The sequence below is a fragment of the Corythoichthys intestinalis genome, chromosome 1 (genome assembly GCF_030265065.1).
Source record: "Corythoichthys intestinalis isolate RoL2023-P3 chromosome 1, ASM3026506v1, whole genome shotgun sequence".
NCBI classification, from domain to species: domain Eukaryota; kingdom Metazoa; phylum Chordata; class Actinopteri; order Syngnathiformes; family Syngnathidae; genus Corythoichthys; species Corythoichthys intestinalis.
The window spans coordinates 29,260,947-29,282,525 of record NC_080395.1 but is presented as its reverse complement, the minus strand read 5'-3'; the positions used below and the strand labels follow the sequence as shown (position 1 = coordinate 29,282,525).

Here is a 21,579-nt window from a genome sequence, read left to right as displayed (position 1 = left end):
AGCTTGAACTCGGCATGCAGGAGGTGGGCTGGATGACAGTCATAAAAAAATATATATATATATATATATAGTGAAGATAAAGATGAGCCTGATAATGCTCGATTTTCTTTCTGTGCGCCAATTGATCAATATTTCAGTATTTATTACATGGGCGAGTCGGGGCAAACTGACGCACACAAATAATGCTTATGTACGTGTATGCGTTCTATCAGTCCATAGAAACTTTGAATATAAGCCTAAACCGTGATTATTAATGTCTGTTATTTGTGTCCTCTTTTTGGAAATCAAAACATGATCACCCTGGAATGACATACAGCCAACATGTGTAGTTAACTGTTTAGATGCTTCGGCGCATGCGGGTCAGTTTGCTCATGTACTACTTGAACGGGCTCAATGGACAAAGGCAGTCTGAACGGGCACGTCAAAAAAAAAAAAAAAAAAAAAAAAAAAAACTGATTTGACAAATTAATCTGAATTGTGCATGAACCTAGCCTTTGATTTTTTTTTTTCCCCTGAAAATCAACTTATCTTTTGAAATAGCCCTCAATGGTTAATAATTATGCACTTGCTGAAACGCTCAAATAGTGTCACTGATTTGCCTGAATGACTCGGTCAAGTTTTTTATTATTATTATAAGTTGTGGTCTTTAAGTCATTTCAGTTTAAACAATTTTACTTTTTTTAGGTAGAATTTTCTTGTAATATTGGCTTCAGCTCCATTAGGCACTGATCTTGGTGTACTTTTGATTGTTGATTTTAAAATATTTGTATTATGATTTTCAGTGGTACACCCTATAATGGTTCTAAACACTGTGGGCGATGGCAGAGATAAGGTTATAGAGTTGTACAGTGTATTGCCTCTACTCTCAGGTATATGCCATCATAAAATAAATCTGCAGTTGACAAAGAAAATATCATTAGTATTACATCAGACTAAAGAAAATATCTTAGATTAAAAAAAAAAAACGAGTGTTATACTTCACTGGCTATGATTACCAGAATAATTGAATTGAAGGTCAAACCCATTCAACTATGCTTTGTAAAATTAATGAAAATTCATACAAATTTAAAAGCCTATAATTTCTGTATAAATTACACCGATGACCCTAACCCTGACTACTTTGTTTCTGATGGAATCATATCAGCTTGCCATAGGTTGCCGTGGTGATCACGCTCCTGACAGAGGCTGGCTCAGCCTGCCTCCCTCTCTTCTGCTCGCTCTCCTTCCTCTCGGCATCCTTTCACTCTTCGTCTTCTTCACTTTTTCCCAAGCCTGGAGCTCCCACAGTCTTCGTCCAGCAGCCAAGAAAATGAAAGGCAGTTTTTCCCTCCTTTTTGCATCCACCTGTTCCTTCTTACTGTTGTATCTACAAGGTGAGAATACTCATGTCAATTATCTTGTGACTTAACTTCAAGTTACGAGTTACTTTAGTTAGATATGTATGGGTTGTTGTTTATAATCAGCTTGTGTTTGCATTCAATTGAAGATACTTAAATAAATTTTACCTTTTAAATAATATTACCCCCCAAAAATATTCATTAAAAAAACTAAATTTGAAAGTTGCTTTACCTAATACTGCTATTTTTTAAAGGATGATTAGTTATCTCCAGATGTTTTTTTTTAAATTTATTTTCGTAAATTATAATATCATGAAGTTTGTAACTAAAATTTGATTTTAATTCTTAATGACATCTTCCACACACAATATTTCAAAATCTATCAATTGGTGTATCTAGAAATCTATATTTCTGTCTAATATTATCAGGAGGAGCATGTTCAGAGGGCGAGCACAAGCTCTTCTCCGTCATCTTTTCCAAGTACAACCAGTTTATTCGACCGGTGGAGAATGTGTCTGAGCCAGTCATTGTACAGTTTGAGGTGTCCATGTCCCAGCTGGTCAAAGTGGTAAGTAGTCTGCATGCCTAAACAGTATGTCTACATATACACACAAGTCCTAACCTAACGGCTAACAACGCATCGAGGCGGCATGACAATTTTGCAATTGGATTGGGTATCGATCTGAAAAGGACAGACGGTGATTAAAAGACATTGTGGTGCTCTTAACCTAATAGCATGAAGGCCCAAGTTGTTTTTAAGTGAATGTTATAATAACAATAAAAAAATTCAATTGAGTTTTTTTTTCTTTACGTGAGTAAAGATTCTCAGTCATGCAGGTCATAGCAATCAGGTGAGGTTGAATTAATTGTTTTTAAGAGCGACTGAGGCAGTAATAATTCAGAGGTAGATTACGCACGAAGCGAGGGCATGGCAAGAAGACTCTTAACGTCTTTAAGAGGGAAAAGCAGGTGTTTATTTGCAAAATTTGAGCCAAATATTTTGAGGCTGTTGCATTTTTGGACCAAAAAAATAAAAAAACAACCCCACCACATTTAACCTTAAAAGGAACCATGGATAGAAGGACATGTAGTTCTCAAAAGATAAATCTTAATACAAGTTATAATAATTTGATAATAAAACCCCTCTTAATGTTTTTGTTTCAATAAAATTTGTAAAATTATTTCAACTAGTAGGTCGCCATTGTTGTTGACGTCACAGGGCGGTGACGTCACATTGCCATGCTGCCGGAATTCCACATGTCACTCTTTAATAAAAAATAAAAAAAATCAAAAAAACGTGTCACTCTTTAATTATGTAAGGTAGTGAATTAAATACGCCACAAAGTGTCAATGGTGAGTTTTAAATTCATTCGAGATCAAGGCAATGAGTGTGTTGTGTCCCTTGACTGACGCAGTAGTTTTCCTTTAATCCACAGTGGGGTGTAAGGCAGAGAGAAAGGAGAGTGGACAGGCATTCAGATAAAAAAAAAAACAAAACAAAAAAAACCCAGACGTTCAGATTCGTAGCTCGGACCACGCCATTTATTGGCATAAGCTCTGGGAACTCCGTCACAACGAACAAAAGTATCATATTGTGAAAATACAACAAAAATAATATTCATATCTCTCAAAAAATGTTCACAAAAACCAAAGTGCTTCAATCTGTATTACTGAGGCACTATTCTCACACAGGTAATCAACAATGCAAAGAGAATTGGCATTCACAAATTCACAATCAAGATACAGTGTATCACAAAAGTGAGTACACCCCTCGCATTTCTGCAGATATTTAAGTATATGTTTTCATGGGACAACACTGACAAATTACACTTTGACACAATGAAAAGTAGTCTGTGTGCAGCTTATATAACAGAGTTCATTTATTTTCCCCTCAAAATAACTAAAAATATAGCCATTAATATCGAAACACCTAGCAACAAAAGTGAGTACACCGCATGGGAACTACGTCAATGCCTAAATGTCCAAATTGAGTACTGCTTGTCATTTTCCCTCCAAAATGTCATGTGACTCGTTACAGGAGTGCTGTCAGCATTGCTGCAGAGATTGAAGAGGTTGGGGGGTCATTCCCACCACCATGCTTGACTGTAGGCATGACACTTATCTTTGTACTCCTCACCTGGTCGCCGCCACACATGCTTGAGACCATCGGAACCAAACAAATTAATCTTTGTCTCATCAGACCACAGGACATGGTTCCAGTAATCCATGTGCTTGGTTGACATGTCTTCAGCAAACAGTTTGCGAGCTTACTGGTGTACCGTCTTCAGAAGACGCTTCCTCCTGGGGTGATAGCCATGCACACCAATTTGATGTAGAGTACGGCGTATGGTCTGTGAACTAACAGGCTGACCCCCCACCTCTTCAATTCACCTGTAACGACTCACATGAACTTTTGGAGGGAAAATGACAAGCAGTACACAATTTGGACATTGAGGGATGTACGTAGTTCCCATGCGGTGTACTCACTTTTGTTGCCAGGGGTTTAGATATTAATGGCTATATTTTGACTTATTTTGGGGGGAAAATAAATGAACTCTATTATATAAGCTGCACACAGACTACTTTTCATTGTGTCAAAGTGTCATTTTGTCAGTGTTGTCCCATGAAAAGATATACTTAAATATCAGCAGAAATGTGAGGGGTGTACTCATTTTTGTGATACATGGTAGCAGAGGTTGCACTAGACGTTTTTGTTGTCTGTCATTTTGACTGACAGTGTCATAAAAATCCGGTCATAATCTATTTTTACCCGTCACTTACATTTTTAAAATGACAATAATGACATATTCAATAGTATTTAGTTTTCATTCATTTTTAATTAATATTCCGTCCGAACAAGCTTAACAAGAGGCAAACAGACAGCGGAGTGCACCAATCAGCGACGGGCAGACGTGCCGTTACCAAAGCGACGAGGGCAGGACGAGGGACTTGCGCGGAAGTAAACATACGAGGAGAACGGAGTTTATTCAACATGGCTAGCGCGAGACAGACTGTTGTCAGTGTCTCGTGTCGATGTGTTTTACCTCATTTAAAACTGAATTTACCGCGGATTGGAACATATTCTCGGCTCTCCCGCCATCCGTGCTGTTGTAGAGACGACTTTCGGCGCGCAAGAGTGACGTTGCTCGTGAAGAACACGTCACGCAAATAAACAAATCTGATTCGTCGATTGATTTTGTACCTACTCGTGAGGCTGTGTCCCAGACTTTTCTCTCAGTGTTTGAAAAATACAGGGAGAACAGTCTGGCCGTGCCAGGCAAACACTCAGTTGCCTTGACATTTTTCCGAGTAAGGCCAACGACGTCATGCATCAAGAGAGACAATAGATAATTAATATGCTCACTCGCCAACCTGTGGTCTGGGGTGTGAATTGCAACCTGTCAAAATGACGGATGAACTTCAGTTTTTTCCGTCACCGTTTTAAAAAACCGGTCAACGACGGAAAATATTCGGTTAACGCGACTCCTGCATGGTAGATATGCAAAATAAACATAAAACTTAATCTTAGACTTTGGTCAAACTCTAAACATTTTAGCAACTTGTTTAGCTCAACAAATACACTGGATGGCAGTATTTAGTCATAATATACAAACTATGATGCTGGGAGCCATTATCAGGTGTCTCGTTTGTTGTGAAGACAACACTCAAATGAACGTAAATCACAATGGACCCGCACTAAACCGGAAACTACAGCGTCAGTCAAGGGACAAAATGCACTCATTGGCTTGATATCTTATTATTTAAAACTCGCCATTGACACCTTGTGGTGTATTTAAATCACTACCTTACATATTTAAAGAGTGACACTGTGAAGTACGGCAGCGTGGCCATGTGACGTTACTGCCCTGCGACATCAACAACAATGGCGAGCTACTAGTTTATTTTTTTATTTAAAATTTTACACATTTTATTAAAATGAAAACATTAAGAGGGGTTTTAATATCAAATTATTATAACTCGTACTAACATTTATCTTTTAAGAACTACATGTGTTTCTATCCGTGGTACCCTTTAATGCCTTGCAGTCTAGATGCATTTGGTCAATTGGACTAATTTCCAAGGTAGATAGAGCTTTGGTGCCATCTGGTGGCACTATGGGGCATTTCAGAAATCACACCCAAAATGAAACGAATTGTTTGTTGCAAAAAACAAACACAAATGCAAACACAAACAAACACAGTGCTGCAACTATTTCACACTTGATTCTTCACTGCCCAGAATGCTGGGAACACGTGAGAATAAAGAGAAAATATTGACTTTGGCAGCCATCTAACCATTTTTGCTGCTAAAATATTCAAGTCTGTCTTGTCCTTAAAGACCATCTGCTGCTCTGTCGTCAGGATGAAGTCAACCAGATCATGGAGACCAACCTGTGGCTCAGACACGTAAGTTTAGTACCCCTGTTGGACATTGAAGAAAAGAGTTTATGCGACACATTCTTCCTTTGTAACAGAGCCTTAACCCTATATATGTATTTTAAATACTATAACAGTAAAACAAAAAATAATTGTTTTATTATTATTATCAATAATAGTTACAAAAAATAGACACTTGTCCTATGAAGGGTTAATGTAGACTGTCATCTTAAATTATTTATAGAGATGAGGAGTGGCTTTTAAGCACATTGATCTCTTGTTGCCCAGTTGCCTCAAACCATCTGATAAGCATCAAAATTTGGGCTTAGGTCCAGGTTAGCACAGGAAATGGAAGCTTTTGACTTTATCAGTCATGTCTTTGCAAAAGATTGGATTTAATATGAGAAAGCAGGTTAAATTTTTTGGTTGAATGCTTCTTGTAACAGTGTCGTAAGACTGTCATAATTACGACATGACACCTGTCAAGAGTATGAATGAATGCTTGATGTCAGTAAGTGTTATTCAGTAAATTATGTCACGATTGATGCAAATGTTACATGTCTTTGGGTTAGGACACTTCACTCATGTTCATGCCAGGTGTCATGTCATGGCGATGACACAGTCATAAGAAGCATTCAGTAAAGTGTTATCCATTTTTTAATGCAACAGAACCTTTGAAGTCATCAATTTCAGGACTGTGAACATAGATTTATCTTATGAGTGTACTTCTGTTTTAGTAATGTTTTTAAAATGATTTTCTTTTCAAAGTGAGTTCATTTTGAATTACTGTACAGGTAGTCTCGGGTTATGATGTACCCGACTTAAGTGATTTGGACTTTACGATGCCGCAGTCTCGTCCGCCATTTTGTTTCCAATAGTTTTTTTTTATTTAAAAAACATTTTTTTTAATAATGTTGTCTTTTGTTTTCTGATGCATGCCTACAGCTGCACGCCTGCGCGCACATTTCTTGCATGTTAAGCATCCACAGAGGCACCACCTTTATAACACCTTTTGTACTGTTTATTGTGCATTTCAATTGTGATCGAATACTTGGGGCAAGTTTATGTGATTGTTTTTGATGACGTGCGGAGGCTAACTGATGCATGCTAATCTTTTGTGTGGATTGTTATTGCTGTATCAGCAGCAGTGTTGGGCAAGTTACTTTAAAAGGCAAGGCAAGGCAAGGCAAATTTATTTATATAGCACAATTCAACACAAGGCAATTCAAAGTGCTTTACATCACATGAAGACCATAAAAATCACATTTAAATCAACACAACGTAAAAACCAAGACAAAAGATCGCATTTAATCACAGAATAAAAAGAAATAAATAAAAATAAAACAAAAACTACTACTAATAATAATCATTGAAATCAGCAATGGAGATAAGCACAAGAGGAATAGAAAGCAGATAGATTGAATTATATAGACAGTTATGGATATGCAGTGCTAAACAAAAGCGTTTTTAGCCCTGATTTAAAGGAACTACCAGTTTGAGCATACTTCAGACGTTCGGGTAACTTGTTCCAGAGGTGAGGAGCATAATAACTAAATGCTGCCTCACCCTGCTTGGTTCTTGTTCTTGGAACATGGAGAAGACCGGTTCCAGACGACCTTAGGGGTCTAGATGTCTCATAGGAATCTAACAAGTCAAGCATGTATTTTGGTCCATGGCCATTAAGTGTTTTGTAGACGAGCAGTAGTATTTTATAGTCTATCCTTTGACTCACTGGAAGCCAGTGTAGCGATTTTAAAACCGGTGTAATGTGGTCCAGCTTCCTTGTATTTGTGAGGACTCTGGCTGCAGCATTCTGTACTAGCTGCAGCTTCCTGACTGATTTTTTATCAAGACCTGTAAATATACCGTTGCAGTAGTCCAATCTGCTGAAAATGAATGCATGCATAAGTTTATCCATGTCTTGTTGAGTCAGAAGCCCCTTAATTCTGGTTATATTTTTTAGGTGGTAATAAGCGGATTTAGTGACGGACTTTAGATGGCTATCAAATTTTAGGTCTGAGTCAATAATTACGCCAAGGTTTCTGACTTGATTTGTAGCTGTAAGTGACATTGTGCTAAGTTGGCCGCTTATCTTTGACCTTTCCTTTTTTGGCCCAAAAATGATCACCTCTGTCTTCTCCACATTTAACTGGAGAAAATTCTGGCACATACATTCATTGATTTGATGAATGCATTTGCTCAGGGAGACTAAGGGACTATAATCATGTGGGGACACAGAAATGTACAGTTGTGTGTCATCTGCATAGGCGTGATATGAGATGTCATACTGTTCCAGTATCTGAGCTAACGGAAGCATATAGATGTTAAATAAGAGTGGTCCAAGAATTGACCCTTGAGGGACTCCACACGTGAATTTGGTTCGTTCTGACTGATAGTTTCCGATCGACACAAAGAAATCCCTATCATGTAAATAGGATGTGAACCACTGAAGAATAGTGTCACTAAGCCCTACCCACTGTTCCAATCTGCTGAGTAGTATGTTGTGATCAACCGTGTCAAATGCGGCGCTGAGATCCAATAGAAAAAAAAAGTAATTAGTAATTAAAAGTAATTAAAAAAGTAATTCGTTATAGTTACTCACTACTTCTTCCAAAAAGTAACTGAGTTAGTAACTGAATTACTCTATAGTAAAAGTAAGTTGTTACCAGGGAAAGTAATTATTTCCGTTACTTTAAAAAGAAGTTGTTGTATGTCAAAGAATTTGAAATGTTCTGAGCAGTATTCGAGTCAGTTGAATAGAGAAGAACAGACAGGTAGTTGTGTTATAGAACCTTGTAATAAGTATTCCACCTCACCAGCAACAGATTTATCCTACACTTGAAGTGCAACAAAAATAAACAGTAAGCAATATAATAAAATAACAATCAGCAGTAAACAATATAAAGTGAGTTTAATCAATTAAATCTAACTCTCACAACCTGAGACAACTGGTCAAGTAGACATAGCCTACTGTACTTCAAGTATTTTGACTTGAAATAGTGTTTATATCTCCACCTCGTAAAGGACAAATTTTCCTCTGAATGCTCTGCCATCATATCCCTCTGTATCTGTTTAGCGTGTAGCTGTTTGCCGCACGCGCTGTTCCGGTTTGTGTGTGAAAACACCGGCTCTGATTGGCTTACCATGACACATGACTCTAACCCTCAGCCAATCACAATCACTTCCATCGCATCTATCCAGGTGGTGCATTCAGGTAGCCTTGTCCCCCTACTCCTCCCGTTACCCCCAAAGCTTCTGCTCCTCAAGATTGAAGTAGCATTCTTGCTGGCTGACAGTGGGGGATGGGAACGAGGCTAGCATTCAGGTGTAGCAAAAACGTTAGCAAGCTTTGGAAAGCATTGTTTAATTGAATGAGCAGGGACAAACAGCCTGGAGTCATTGGAAGTACGTGCTGTAATATTCTGATACAGAATTATCCGAGGCACCCTAAAATGCACACAGCGCCAATATTGTTTTGCTCACATGATGCAGGAGTGAGTTAGAGACATGGCCTGCCCAGAGCCGTACGTTTGTGTTAATGTTGAAGTTATATGTGCTATTAAAGAAACAGAGTGCCAGCACGTCCTTTGTGGTATATCTTTGCTAAGAAAAAGCACAAAACAAAACAAAAGACGTGCGATATTCTCGAACCTGAACGCACCCCAAGTCTTGGATGACAAATAAACAGAACAGAGTAGACTCGCTACGGCTGGTAGTTTCTTTAATTTATTCAGAGTAAGTAACGCACCGCTTTTGACCGTCAGTAACGGTAATGGCGTTGTAACGACGGAAAAAATAATTAGTTAGATTACCCCTTTACTGAAAAAATAACACCGTTATAAATAACGCTGTTACATAATGGCGTTATTTCCAACACTGATCAGCAGCTAGTGATAAACACAAATTTGAATTGCTGTTATGGAAGATGAAACTGATTTAATTTCATTTTTATTTTAGTTTTATTCCGCAAGTATTGATGTCATGAGCAGCTGAATAAAGTCAGCAAACCACACGGACGTCTGACGTCTAACTTTCGTAGCTTAGCTCGCTGTCTAGCTAGGACTTAGGCTCCAACATCTTGGTGAGGACAGTACAATGACGTAAAAATACACGTTTTTGGATAGTTATTTTGAGATTTAGGGGGTATTTAGTGGGTACATAAAGGGTTAATTCCACCTTCTGCGGAAATTCGGGTTAGTTACGTTGCCAGCGTAGGAAGGGACTTGTTCGTTACCCAGGGATTATCTGTATTTTGAACGAGGACATTTTTAAGGTGACAAAAAATAGACCAGAGAGGTGTGGGGTGTATGAGGTTACACTTATCTTTAATTTTAAAAAATGTAGGTACAGCTCTCATTGGATTGTGAACACGTTCCCAGTAAAATGTCCTAAATCACTGTATACACATGAATGCTGCAGTGTTATCAACAGAGCTGTCATTTTTGGTTCTTCAGGATATATTTCACTCCTTCAGTATTTCTTTAAAAAAAAAAAAAAAAAAAAAATTATCTTTAAAATTACACTGACTGTAAAAATGAGGCGAAAAGGCAACCGCACATTGAAATTTAATTAGCTGTGAATTTAACAACACCTAATGGCTGGTTTTCTACTGTTCTTTTCAGGCTCCCCCAAGGACTGCCAACCGCTAAAAGTCTCTTTAAGCACATTTAATTTCCTTCGGCGCAGACTCAATAACTTCCTTTTTTTTTTTTATTGTTTCTATAGGGCATAGGATTAAAATCAAAGCGTGTGAATTATATGTTGTGTTTCGTTTTATGTTAAATGGTGCGATTTATGACTTCTTTCCGTATTAACTTTTATCATGTGCCAGGCACTATAATCTTAATGTTTCTATCGACCACTGAGCCAACAACTAGACATGATTTGTCACCTTCTTGGAATGTAAATTTAGATGAAAGTGATTTTCGAGGCTTGTATGCACTATAGAATGACTCCTCACACTATACCCACAGTTTTAAAGGGAACTATGGATAGAAAGAGTTGTAGTTCTTAAAAGATATATGCTATTATGAGTTCAAATAATTTGATATTAAAAACCCTGTTTATGCTTCGGTTTTTATACAATTTGTAAAATGTGTTTAACTAGTACTGTAGGTCGCCATTGTTGTTGACGTCGCAGCGCGGTGACATCACTGGTTTACGGTGCCTGGCCTCCAGCGTCTGACTCTCGCGACTTAAACTTGCCATCTGTTCAGCCCTTTCAATTTGAACCCAAGAGGAACCTTAGAGTAGCATGACAGCACTGTCGATATTTTAAAAAACGAGCAGCAAAAGCAAAATGCACAGGAAAGACGGGATGAGACGAGACGACAGTAGGACAAAACCGGTGTTCTACCAAAATGTGCTACACAGGCAAAACGTCCTACAAGAGGTGAATATTACACCTAAAGTTCTACCATGCGCTTTCAGCTTGTTTTGTATAGATGCATACAGACATAACATACTAAAGATGCCTTAAGAAAATACTTAAACGTAGTAATATCAAATAAGGGTGGTTTAAATATGCTACGTGACTAATGTGGTCAACAGATCAACAATCTGCTTTAAAGCTACCACAAGAAAACACAATGCTTAAAAGTATGAGAGGGAAACATGCAAAAAGTATTTTGAGGCAATGAAAAGGTAATGAAAGACTCAATAAAAACAGAAATAGTATGTACTCGCTGCTTTTAACCGATGTGCACACGTGTTGGACATCTCGCCGTGAAAGAAGAAATTGCAGAACACAGGTAGTGTTCGTCTAGTACAGTACTTCTCAAATAGTGGGGCAGGCCTAGCCTGGCTCTGCCTGACTATTCTCCCTGTATTTTTCAAACACTGATAGTATAGTCTGGAAACCATCCCATTAACGGCCTTTTCGAGCAGGTACAAAATCAATCGACAAATCAGATTCGTTTATTTGCGTGACGTGTTCTTCACGAGCAACGTCACTCTTGCGCGTCGAAAGTCGTCTCTTCAGCAGCACAGATGGTGAATGGCAGAGCCGAGAATATGTTCCAATCCACGGTAAAATCAGTTTTAAATGACCAAAAACACATCGACACGAGTCATTGACAACAGTCTGTCTCGCGCTAGCCATGTCGAATAAACTCCGCTCTCTTCGTATGTTTACTTCCGCGCGCAAGTCCATCGTCCTGCGGTCGCCATTTTACTAACGTCACGTCTGCCCGTCGCTGATTGGTCCACTCCGCTGTCTGTTTGCTGTGGCTTGCTCCGCCCTGGAAATTGTTTCCGTGGGAATGGTGGCCAGACTCAATAGCTGGAACAGCGTTGAGTCTGGTGCACCAGGCTAGGGCAGGCCCCCTCAGGGGAGCGCAGAGCGATGCTGGGGGTGGCACATATGACCTTGGGGAACATACTTTTTGCCGTGCTAGAATAAAGTTTAATTGCACATCTATTCAGTGGGTGGCAGAGCCGCTCTCATTTTCAGCGTGTGCACAATATTTTTGAAACAAACAAGAGCACACAGCAATTAGCACTGGAGATATGAAAAGCAAAGACAAGGAAATATGATGAAGTGTAGCAGAAAATAATTGAGAAGCACTGGTCTAGTGACAGTGACAAACTACGTCGTCAACCCGAGCGTCCATTGCGCGAATCAAACATGGCGCCCTCCACAGGTCAAAACATCTACTAAATATTTTAGATTTTTAAATCAATGGCAATATTTTATGTGTTTCTAATAACATACAGTACTTTTGTGGCTTATTTGAGCCTACAAGTCTTTAAGTCCGAGGTTCCCTTTAAGTGATGATTCATGACTACCGTATATTGTTATTCTAAATGTATACATTTTCTGTCAATTACAAGTATTGAGATTACAGTAATTTGTAATGACGTATTGTTTTAGATCTGGAATGACTACAAACTCAAGTGGAATCCCAAAGATTTTGGAGGCGTAGAGTTCATACGAGTGCCATCCAACAGGATATGGAAGCCTGATATTGTACTGTACAATAAGTGAGTGATTTATTTTTCCCCTATTCGGAAACAACTTTTGAATGAGAACCGGGATCTTGAATGTGGTCCCTCAATTCTTCCCGCTTCTCTCCACAGTGCAGTAGGAGACTTTCAGGTTGACGACAAGACAAAGGCTTTACTTCGGTACAACGGCGAGGTCACGTGGATTCCCCCTGCCATTTTCAAGAGCTCGTGTAAGATCGACGTAACCTACTTCCCCTTCGACTACCAGAACTGCACCATGAAGTTCGGCTCCTGGACCTACGACAAGGCTAAGATTGATCTGGTGCTGATCGGCTCCACCATCAACCTCAAGGATTTCTGGGAGAGCGGCGAATGGATGATAATTGACGCCCCTGGTTACAAGCACGACATCAAGTACAACTGCTGTGAGGAAATCTACACCGACATCACGTACTCTCTGTACATCCGCCGCCTTCCACTCTTCTACACAATCAACATGATTATCCCATGCCTGCTTATCTCCTTCCTCACTGTTCTCGTTTTCTATTTGCCGTCTGACTGCGGCGAGAAGGTTACGCTGTGCATCTCCGTGCTGCTCTCCCTCACCGTTTTCCTCTTGGTCATCACCGAGACCATCCCCTCCACCTCGCTGGTCATCCCCCTGATTGGCGAGTACCTCCTTTTCACCATGATTTTCGTCACCCTCTCGATCGTCATCACCGTGTTCGTGCTAAACGTCCACTACCGCACGCCCAAGACACACACTATGCCGCGGTGGGTACGCGGCATCTTTCTGGGGCTGCTGCCCAAAGTCATGTTCATGACCCGACCGGGGAGGGACCCGGAGAAGACGAGCGAGACAGTTCAAATGATCCGCACAAGACCGTGCGACGTTCATGCCGCAGTGTCCCACCACAAAACTCAGGCTCTGGCCTCCAGCGTGGTGGTCGGCCTGACAAACCGCCAAAGGCCCCCAAATTCCACGGAGCTCTCTAATCTCAACAATTTGAACACAGGTGAGTTGTCGGGCTCACTGTGCTGCGAAGGACGCTGCAACGGCTGCTGGCACCGGAGAACCGGGAAACTTCCGGCAGACTCCGGAGGAGGCGCAGGCTTGGGCAATATTGGGGTCCTGAATACAGGTGGCGTGACCAGTGCAGGTAGCCAGTGCTCCAGCTCAGAGTCTCTAGATGCGGGAGTACTATCCTTGCTGCCGTTCTCCCCTGAGATCAGGGAGGCTATCGAGAGTGTCAAATACATCGCAGAAAACATGAGAATGCAGAATGAGGCAAAGGAGGTGAGAAATGACTAAACCGGGGAAGTACACACATAGCCACTCCGGTCCCATTTGAGTACAGTGGTACCTCGACATACGATCCTTTCGAAATGCGAGGTAAAATTTGACTCGTCATTTGTTTTGACATATGACATTCTCGAAATACGACGATTTATGACAGCCTCTAAATTTCATTGTTTTCCCCTAAGACGCACAGCGGATTTCCTTGTGAGACAAATCATCATGGGTCCCAAGAAGGTCAGTGCAGGTGGTGAAAAAAGGAGAAAGGTGACTTGAAATTAAGAAGGAAATCATAGAAAAATATGAGCATGGTGTGTGTGCGTCTATGAACGTTTGGAATATGATAACAGTGATTATTATTATTATTGTACAGTGGGACAAATAAGTATTTAGTCAACCACTAATTGTGCAAGTTCTCCCACTTAAAATATTAAAGAGGCCTGTATTTGTCAACATGGGTAAACCTCAACCATGAGAGACAGAATGTGGGAAAAAAAACCTAGAAAATCACATTGTTTGATTTTTAAAGAATTTATTTGCAAATCATAGTGGAAAATAAGCATTTGGTCAATACCATAAGTTCATCTCAATACTTTGTTATGTACCCCTTGTTGGCAATAACGGAGCCCAAACATTTTCTGTAACTCTTCAAAAGCTTTTCACACACTATTGCTGGTATTTTGACCCATTCCTCCATGCAGATCTCCTCTAGAGCAGTGATGTTTTGGGGCTGTCATTGGGCAACACAGACTTTCAACTCCCTCCACAGATTTTCTAGGGGGTTGAAATCTGGAGACTGGCTAGGCCACTCCAGGACCTTGAAATGCTTCTTACGAAGCCACTCCTTTGTTGCCCTGGCTGTGTGTTTGGGATCATTGTCATGCTGAAAGACCCAGCCATTTCTCATCTTCAATGCCCTTACTGATGGAAGGAGATTTTCACTCAAAATATCTCTGACAAGGTTCAGAGGACAAACGGACCCAAGTATGCAGAGCTCAGAGCAGGTTTTATTGACAGTGTCCCTGAAAGGGAGAAGGCTTGACTTTCGACGAGGCCCGGAGAGTTGTTCGAGCAGTGGGGGGCGAGCAAGGCGAAGGCCCAGGCAGGATGCGTCTAGATCCGGTCCTGTAGCAGGTTGCAGGTCACAAAGAAAAGGCAGAGGCACAGATGAGGAGCAGGCTAGAGGCAAAAATCCACAAGGTCAAAAAAGTGTATCAAAATCCGGGAAGACAAGGTATCTAGAAACGCTCGTAAGTTGCAGTGAGGGCTAACAAACTCGCAATGGAACACAGGGCTGTGGTTGTTTATGAAGGGAGGCTGTGGTAATGACCAGGTGTGCAGGACAGGTGTGTGGAATGAGTGCTGATGACTGGGAGAGGGGAAAAAAGGAAAAGGCATACAGGCCTGCTGTGGGGCTTTAACAATCTCGATACATGGCCCCATTCATTCTTTCCTTTACACCAGTACTTCTCAAATAGTGGGGCGCGCCCCCCCAGGGGGGCGCAGAGCGATGCCAGGGGTGGCGCGTGTGACCTCGGGGAACATGCTTTTTTCTTTTTTCTTTTTTTTTTCTTGCCGTACTGGAATAAAGTGTACTTGCACATCCATTCAGTGGGTGGCAGTGGCGCTCTCATTTTCAAAGTGCGCGCAGTATTTTTGAAGTAAGAAAGAGCACACGGAAGAGACTGACATGAAGAGCTGGAGAGTTCCCCATCTCGAGTTGTGCGCCGTTTTCTAAAGCCGTTTTCCGGCCGGACTCACGCAGCGACCCACTGTCTTCTCCGGTTCTCACGTGTCTGCCCGAGAAGTGCCATTTTCGGCTTGGGATCGTCACGACGACCGCCCTCACCTACGGTTCTCCCTCGGCCGCCGAGAATGCGCTTTTTTCGGCCCGTTTGCCTTTTGGCTTTGACATTTAATACAGGGGTAGATAAGGAAAGACCACTGTTTACTGTGTCTAAAAATGATTATAGCGGACAGCCGGAAGCCAAATCAATTAAGACGCCACTTAAGGACATTAGACCCCAATCTCATTGATAAGCCGCTTGGTTGTTTTTCAGCGGAAACGTGCCGAATATTGCCAACAATGGTCCCGCTTTGTCAGTGTTATATCAGTAAACCAGTGAGCACTGTTAGCTTGCTCAGTGGAAAATAACCCCACACTATTGCAAACTGGAGGTGATAATGTGAGCAGCGAAAATAAAAACTGTCCTTCTGTTCAAAGACACTTTTTTTTCTTCTTCTTCTATTCAGTTTTGTTTTTTCGGTCAATTTTTTTGGCATATTGTCCTCATGAGTTAATTTTCCAATCAATTTGAATTTGTTATTATTTACTGATTTTATTTTTCAGTATCAAATGGTCAAAAATGTACCTTGAGTGTATTTTTACAGTTTGGATGTGACTTTTTAATTCAGGCAAATTGATGCACGTTAAGTCTTTTCTGTTACAAACAAAGCAATGTTAATAAAGTTGTACTTTATAAGTTGATCTGTTATTTACTCTAATAGAAAAAAAAGGATACAATGTGAAGCAGAGGCGCACTTATAATAGTAATATTATAGACAAATTATACTATTTACAGTGGCGGCAGAGTTTGGGGGGGCGCGAAACATTTACGTCTTCCTTGGGGGGGCGTAACAGAAAATAATTGAGAAGCACTGCTTTACACAGATCAGTCGTCCTTGTCCCTATGCAGAAAAACAGCCCCAAAGCATGATGTTTCCACCCCCATGCTTCACAGTGTGTATGGTGCAATTCAGTATTCTTTTTCCTCCAAATACGAGAACTTGTGTTTCTACCAAAAAGTTCTTTTTTGGTTTCATCTGACCATAACACATTCTCCCAGTCCTCTTCTGGATCATCCAAATGCTCTCTAGCGAACTGCAGACGGGCGTGGACATGTACTTTCTTCAGCAGGGGGACACGTCTGGCAGTCCAGGGTTTGAGTCCCATTTTGACGCCATGGGGTGCGGAGGGAGTTGAAAGTCTGTGTTGCCCAATGACAGCCCCAAAATATCACTGCTCTAGAGGAGATCTGCATGGAGGAATGGGCCAGAATACCAGCAACAGTGTGTGAAAAGCTTGTGAAGAGTTATAGAAAACGTTTGGGTTCCGTTATTGCCAACAAAGGGTACATAACAAAGTATTGAGATGAACCTTTGGTATTGACCAAATACTTATTTTCCACCATGATTTGCAAATAAATATAAAAAAAAAAAAAATCAAACAATGTGATTTTCTGTTTTTTTTTTCTTTTTTTTTCTCCATATTCTGTCTCTCATGGTTGAGGTTTACCCATGTTGACAGTTACAGGCCTCTCTAATATTTTCAAGTGGGAGAACTTGCACAATTGGTGGTTGACTAAATACTTATTTGCCCCAATGTTACTTCGTCAAGGTAGCGTCAGCTTCGTCAGGTTTTTAATCATTTATTTCAGAACTTATGCAAAACAACATGTGTGTTCGTTATGTGTAATTGCTATTTGTGATGATTATGCCTGCAGTATTTATTAAGGATTTAGCGTAGGTTTTTGGGCTGTGGAACGGATTGACCTAATTACAATCTATTCTTATGGGAAAATCCCGCTCGACATACAACCATTTCGACTTACAAACCAGTTCCAGGAACAAATTAAATTAGTGTGTAGAGGTACCACTGTATTTGCTTTGCCTTGTGAAGGCATACTGTGAACAAAATTGTTCAATTTACGGTGAACAATTTTGTAATTATTTTATTTATACTGTGATCCATATGTAACCATACTTATCTCACCTTGGCAGTCAAGCGTCCAGACTACCGAGCTACTAATGACTGGTTCGAAGAAGTGCTGTGTAAATACATGCTTTGAAAAATCTTACGGTAATCCCCGAGTTTAAAAAAAAAAATGTACCAGCATTTGAAACTATAGAGTGGACGTTTGGCTCAAAAAACAGTCGGCTTAACAGCTACAGTGACAATGCAGATTCAAAGGCTGGTTTGGAGTGGGGGAACAATGGGAAAGGGAGTGCAGGGACGTCACAACCATCATCAGACCAGTTGCACAATTTTAAAGTAATTTCCTGAAAACAACAGTTGAATTTAGTTGTATTTACAGTTGTTTATTGTTAATATGAAAGTAAACTTTTTGCGGTTTTCCGTTTCTTTTTTTTGTTGTTGTTGTCTTTTTTTTTTTTTTTTTTTTAAACAGTACAATTCTGGCAACCATATTTTTCTTTATTTTTCACATAATTTATGTTTTTTAATTTTTAATTTTTTTAAAATAACCATATACATATTTTATTTATTTATTCATTGAATAAATGCCACAGCAAAAGGTATTCTGACGATTAACCAGAAATGAATAGATGGCTTCCAATCTAGTCCTCAGGGTTGAAAAGACTTTTATAGAAACCATAAGAATCATTTTAATATGGAATCTGCCAAGGTTAGGCTCACTGGTAATAGAAATTCAGCCACTAAATTTCTGGAAGACAAATAATTTCTGTTACTCTCCTTATTTCCTGTAACATAGCCATTATAGATGAGGCATATACATATTCAATAATTACCCGATTTATAATATTTACACGCTGGAGACATGTCAAGGTGCCACTCTAGCATTAGTAGTCATTGTTTTTCTTCTTGTGGAATATAATTTTGAGGTCCTACTTTTCCATCATTCGTGAAACAGTTGTCATGAACTTGGTGACTACATATACAGCATGGACTAGCAGTTCCTTCTTTGGAGCCAGATTTTTGTTGTGTTTTGTATCAGAGATGAATAATTAATTGCGAGTTTATAGTTAGGAATTTTCCAGAAGGCAGCCTTCAGCTTGTATCGTATACTAGTGCTTGTTTCTATGTTTGGAATTGAAACCCAATGTCCAATTCAGTATTTGCTGGAAATCACACATGTTCATCTTTGTGTTTGGACCATGTTTGCATGGGTTTTAGCCACATTTTCCAACTCATGCTTAAAGTCAGCGGTCATTAGCCACGTTTACATGCTGACTTTTATTCATACCGATTCAAATCATTCCGAATGGAAATTTCACATCAGCTGTTTACATGTCACTTCATCTATTTCGATCCAGCGTTTACATGTGACTGCCTTTATTCCGAAAGGACGTTTGACAACTGCCGTCTGACATGCGCAGATTGATCAAAACAAAGCGTCACGTTGCAAAACATGGAGATCGATCGTCAGATCAGCTGCTGTTTTAACTTTTCGAGTGGAAACAAAACTTCAGAATGATACGCAGTTCATTTAAAAAGTTGTGTGGGTGAGCTTGGAAGCCATGTTGCAAGTGACGTTACTTACGTCACCAAGTGACGTCACCACGTCAGTACGGAGCATGCGCAGAAAGAACGCAACCAGACACCATTCCGCTTCCCTGTTTACATGATATAATTTTACTTCTAATCGGTTTGGGAAAAGGAATATTCCACCCCTGTGAATCGGAATGAAATTCCATTCGGTTTGGGCCTGTTCATTCCGAATGAGGTGTTTATCTAGAACACATTTATTCGGTTTGAACAAATATTCCGATTGTAATTGGAATATTTGGCTCCATGTAAACGTGGCAATCGTCTCCAGTTCACCAAGCCAAATAGGGAGAGAAACATCTTTGCGTCTGTATAATTATGCATGCAATTGGCCGTCATTTCAAGAACTGCTCGTGCAGACAGTGGATTTAACGGTCTACAATCTGGTAAATGTAACATGATGTTAGGTAAAGATGATATTCATATCCTTTGTCTGGTATAGCAATCCCAATAATCAAACTAGGGCTGTCAAAATTATCGCGTTAACAGGCGGTAATTAATTTTTTAAATTAATCACGTTAAATTTTTTTTACGCAATTAATGCACAAATGCCCCGCTCAAACAGATTAAAATGACAGCACAGTGAAATGTGTACTTGTTGTGTTTTTCGGAGTTTTGTCGCCCTCTGCTGGCGCTTGGGTGCGACTGATTTTATAGGCTTCAGCACCCATGAGCATTGTGTAAGTAATTATTGACATCAACAATGGCGGGCTACTAGATTATTTTTGGATTGAAAATTTTAGAAATTTTATTAAAACGAAAACATTAAGAGGGGTTTTAATATTAAATTTCTATAACTTGTACTAACATTTATCTTTTAAGAACTACAAGTCTTTCTATCCATGGATCGCTTTAACAGAATGTTAATAATGGTAATGCCATCTTGTTGATTTATTGTTATAATAAACAAGTACAGTACTTATGTACCGTATGTTGAATGTATATATCCATCTTGTGTCTTTCCATTCAAACATTTACAGAAAAATATGGCATATTCTATAGATGATTTGAATTGCGATTAATTAAGTTTTAAGCCGTAATTAACTCGATTAAAAAATTTAATCGTTTGACACTCCCAAATCAAACATTTAATTTTTAAAATCGTATTCCCCAAGATTCACATTTCTCAGCTTGATGGTTGTAAAATTGCTTAATTTGGTGGACAAAGAAGAAAAGTTAGTGTTTGAAATGCCTGACTGGCAGGCCATAGAATTTTTTTTTTTTTTTTTTTACTGTTTCTACCTTGCTTTCATTCTCTGCTTTCTCCTTGTTGCTCCTCTCAAAGGTTCAAGACGATTGGAAATATGTCGCCATGGTGATCGACCGCATCTTCCTGTGGGTTTTTGTCTTGGTGTGCATCCTGGGAACCGCCGGCCTTTTCCTCCAGCCCCTTCTTCTTGGGGAAGACATATGAATACATTTTCGTTGTTATTTTTGTACCAATAGAGACTCACTGATTCTGGGAGAATTAGAGATACTGATTTTTAAGACCTTGTCTAAAACCGGACATGAACATAAGTAATTGAAAATATTAAACCATAAGGTTTTCAAATTGAGTTTTAAAGCATGAAACAAAAATTGAGAAAACATTGTGATCAAGGAGCGACACCCTATGGTAATGCTCCGCTACTACAACAAAAAGCAGGCAGCAGTGGAGTTCCCTTCGTCCAGTTGGATGATCCCAGATGACTTTCATCGAGAGGCACTGACGGTACAGACTGAACTGATCAACAGCCAAACAATGAAGAAAAACGGACTCACTTCATATCTTTTGCTGATTTAAATGTCTTCAATAAACTGAACATGAGGTTTGGTCTTACAGAGGAAGACTGAATAAACCTGTCAAGCAAATATAAAACATTTGCAATTAATTTCCAAGTATGAATAATGTTTTGTATATTGTAGTGTCTTTAACTGAAAACACTACTATTGTGGGCATAATCATTTTTTAAGGGTTGTCCAAGTTTGCTTGAAAGTCATCTCTTTGAACAATTCTGGGGGCGAGGTGCTAGAAGATTATACTGGTCCTTCTAAAAAAATTAGCATATTGTGATAAAGTTCATTATTTTGTGTAATGTACTGATAAACATTAGACTTTCATATGTTTTAGATTCATTACACACAACTGAAGTACTTCACGCCTTTTATTGTTTTAATATTGTTGATTTTGGCAAAAAAAAAAAAAAAAAAAAAAAAAAAAAAAAAAACCAAACAAGAAAAACCAAAAATCCCTATCTCAAAATATTAGCATATCATGAAAAGGTACTCTAAAGAAGCTACTAACCTAATCATCTAAACCAACGAATTAACTCAAAACCC

The 21,579-nt window shown here is 39.5% G+C and overlaps 1 protein-coding gene across 2 annotated transcripts; it reads left to right on the top strand.

The window, feature by feature from the left end:
* Positions 1 to 1,185: 1,185 nt before the first annotated feature.
* On the top strand, positions 1,186 to 21,191 carry chrna3 (cholinergic receptor, nicotinic, alpha 3). 2 transcript variants are annotated; one of them, XM_057851338.1, is made up of 6 exons: positions 1,186 to 1,373; positions 1,766 to 1,905; positions 5,699 to 5,743; positions 12,585 to 12,694; positions 12,791 to 13,955; positions 20,546 to 21,191. In XM_057851338.1, exons 1-6 carry the CDS (start codon positions 1,310 to 1,312, stop codon positions 20,672 to 20,674), a joined length of 1,653 nt encoding a protein of 550 aa, XP_057707321.1. In that variant the 5' UTR covers positions 1,186 to 1,309; the 3' UTR covers positions 20,675 to 21,191. The 2 variants fall into 2 exon arrangements, with proteins under 2 accessions (XP_057707321.1, XP_057707322.1); XM_057851339.1 differs by lacking the exon at positions 1,186 to 1,373 and having other exon boundaries at positions 1,764 to 1,905; positions 5,676 to 5,743.
* Positions 21,192 to 21,579: the final 388 nt, after the last annotated feature.

Excerpts from the sequence above, each read along its gene's own strand:
- chrna3 (XM_057851338.1), top strand. The coding sequence starts at position 1,310 with ATGAAAGGCAGTTTTTCCCTCCTTTTTGCATCCACCTGTTCCTTCTTA. Across the intron at positions 1,374-1,765 it reads CTTACTGTTGTATCTACAAG|GAGGAGCATGTTCAGAGGGC; the intron begins GTGAGAATACTC and ends TAATATTATCAG. Across the intron at positions 5,744-12,584 it reads CCAACCTGTGGCTCAGACAC|ATCTGGAATGACTACAAACT; the intron begins GTAAGTTTAGTA and ends GTATTGTTTTAG.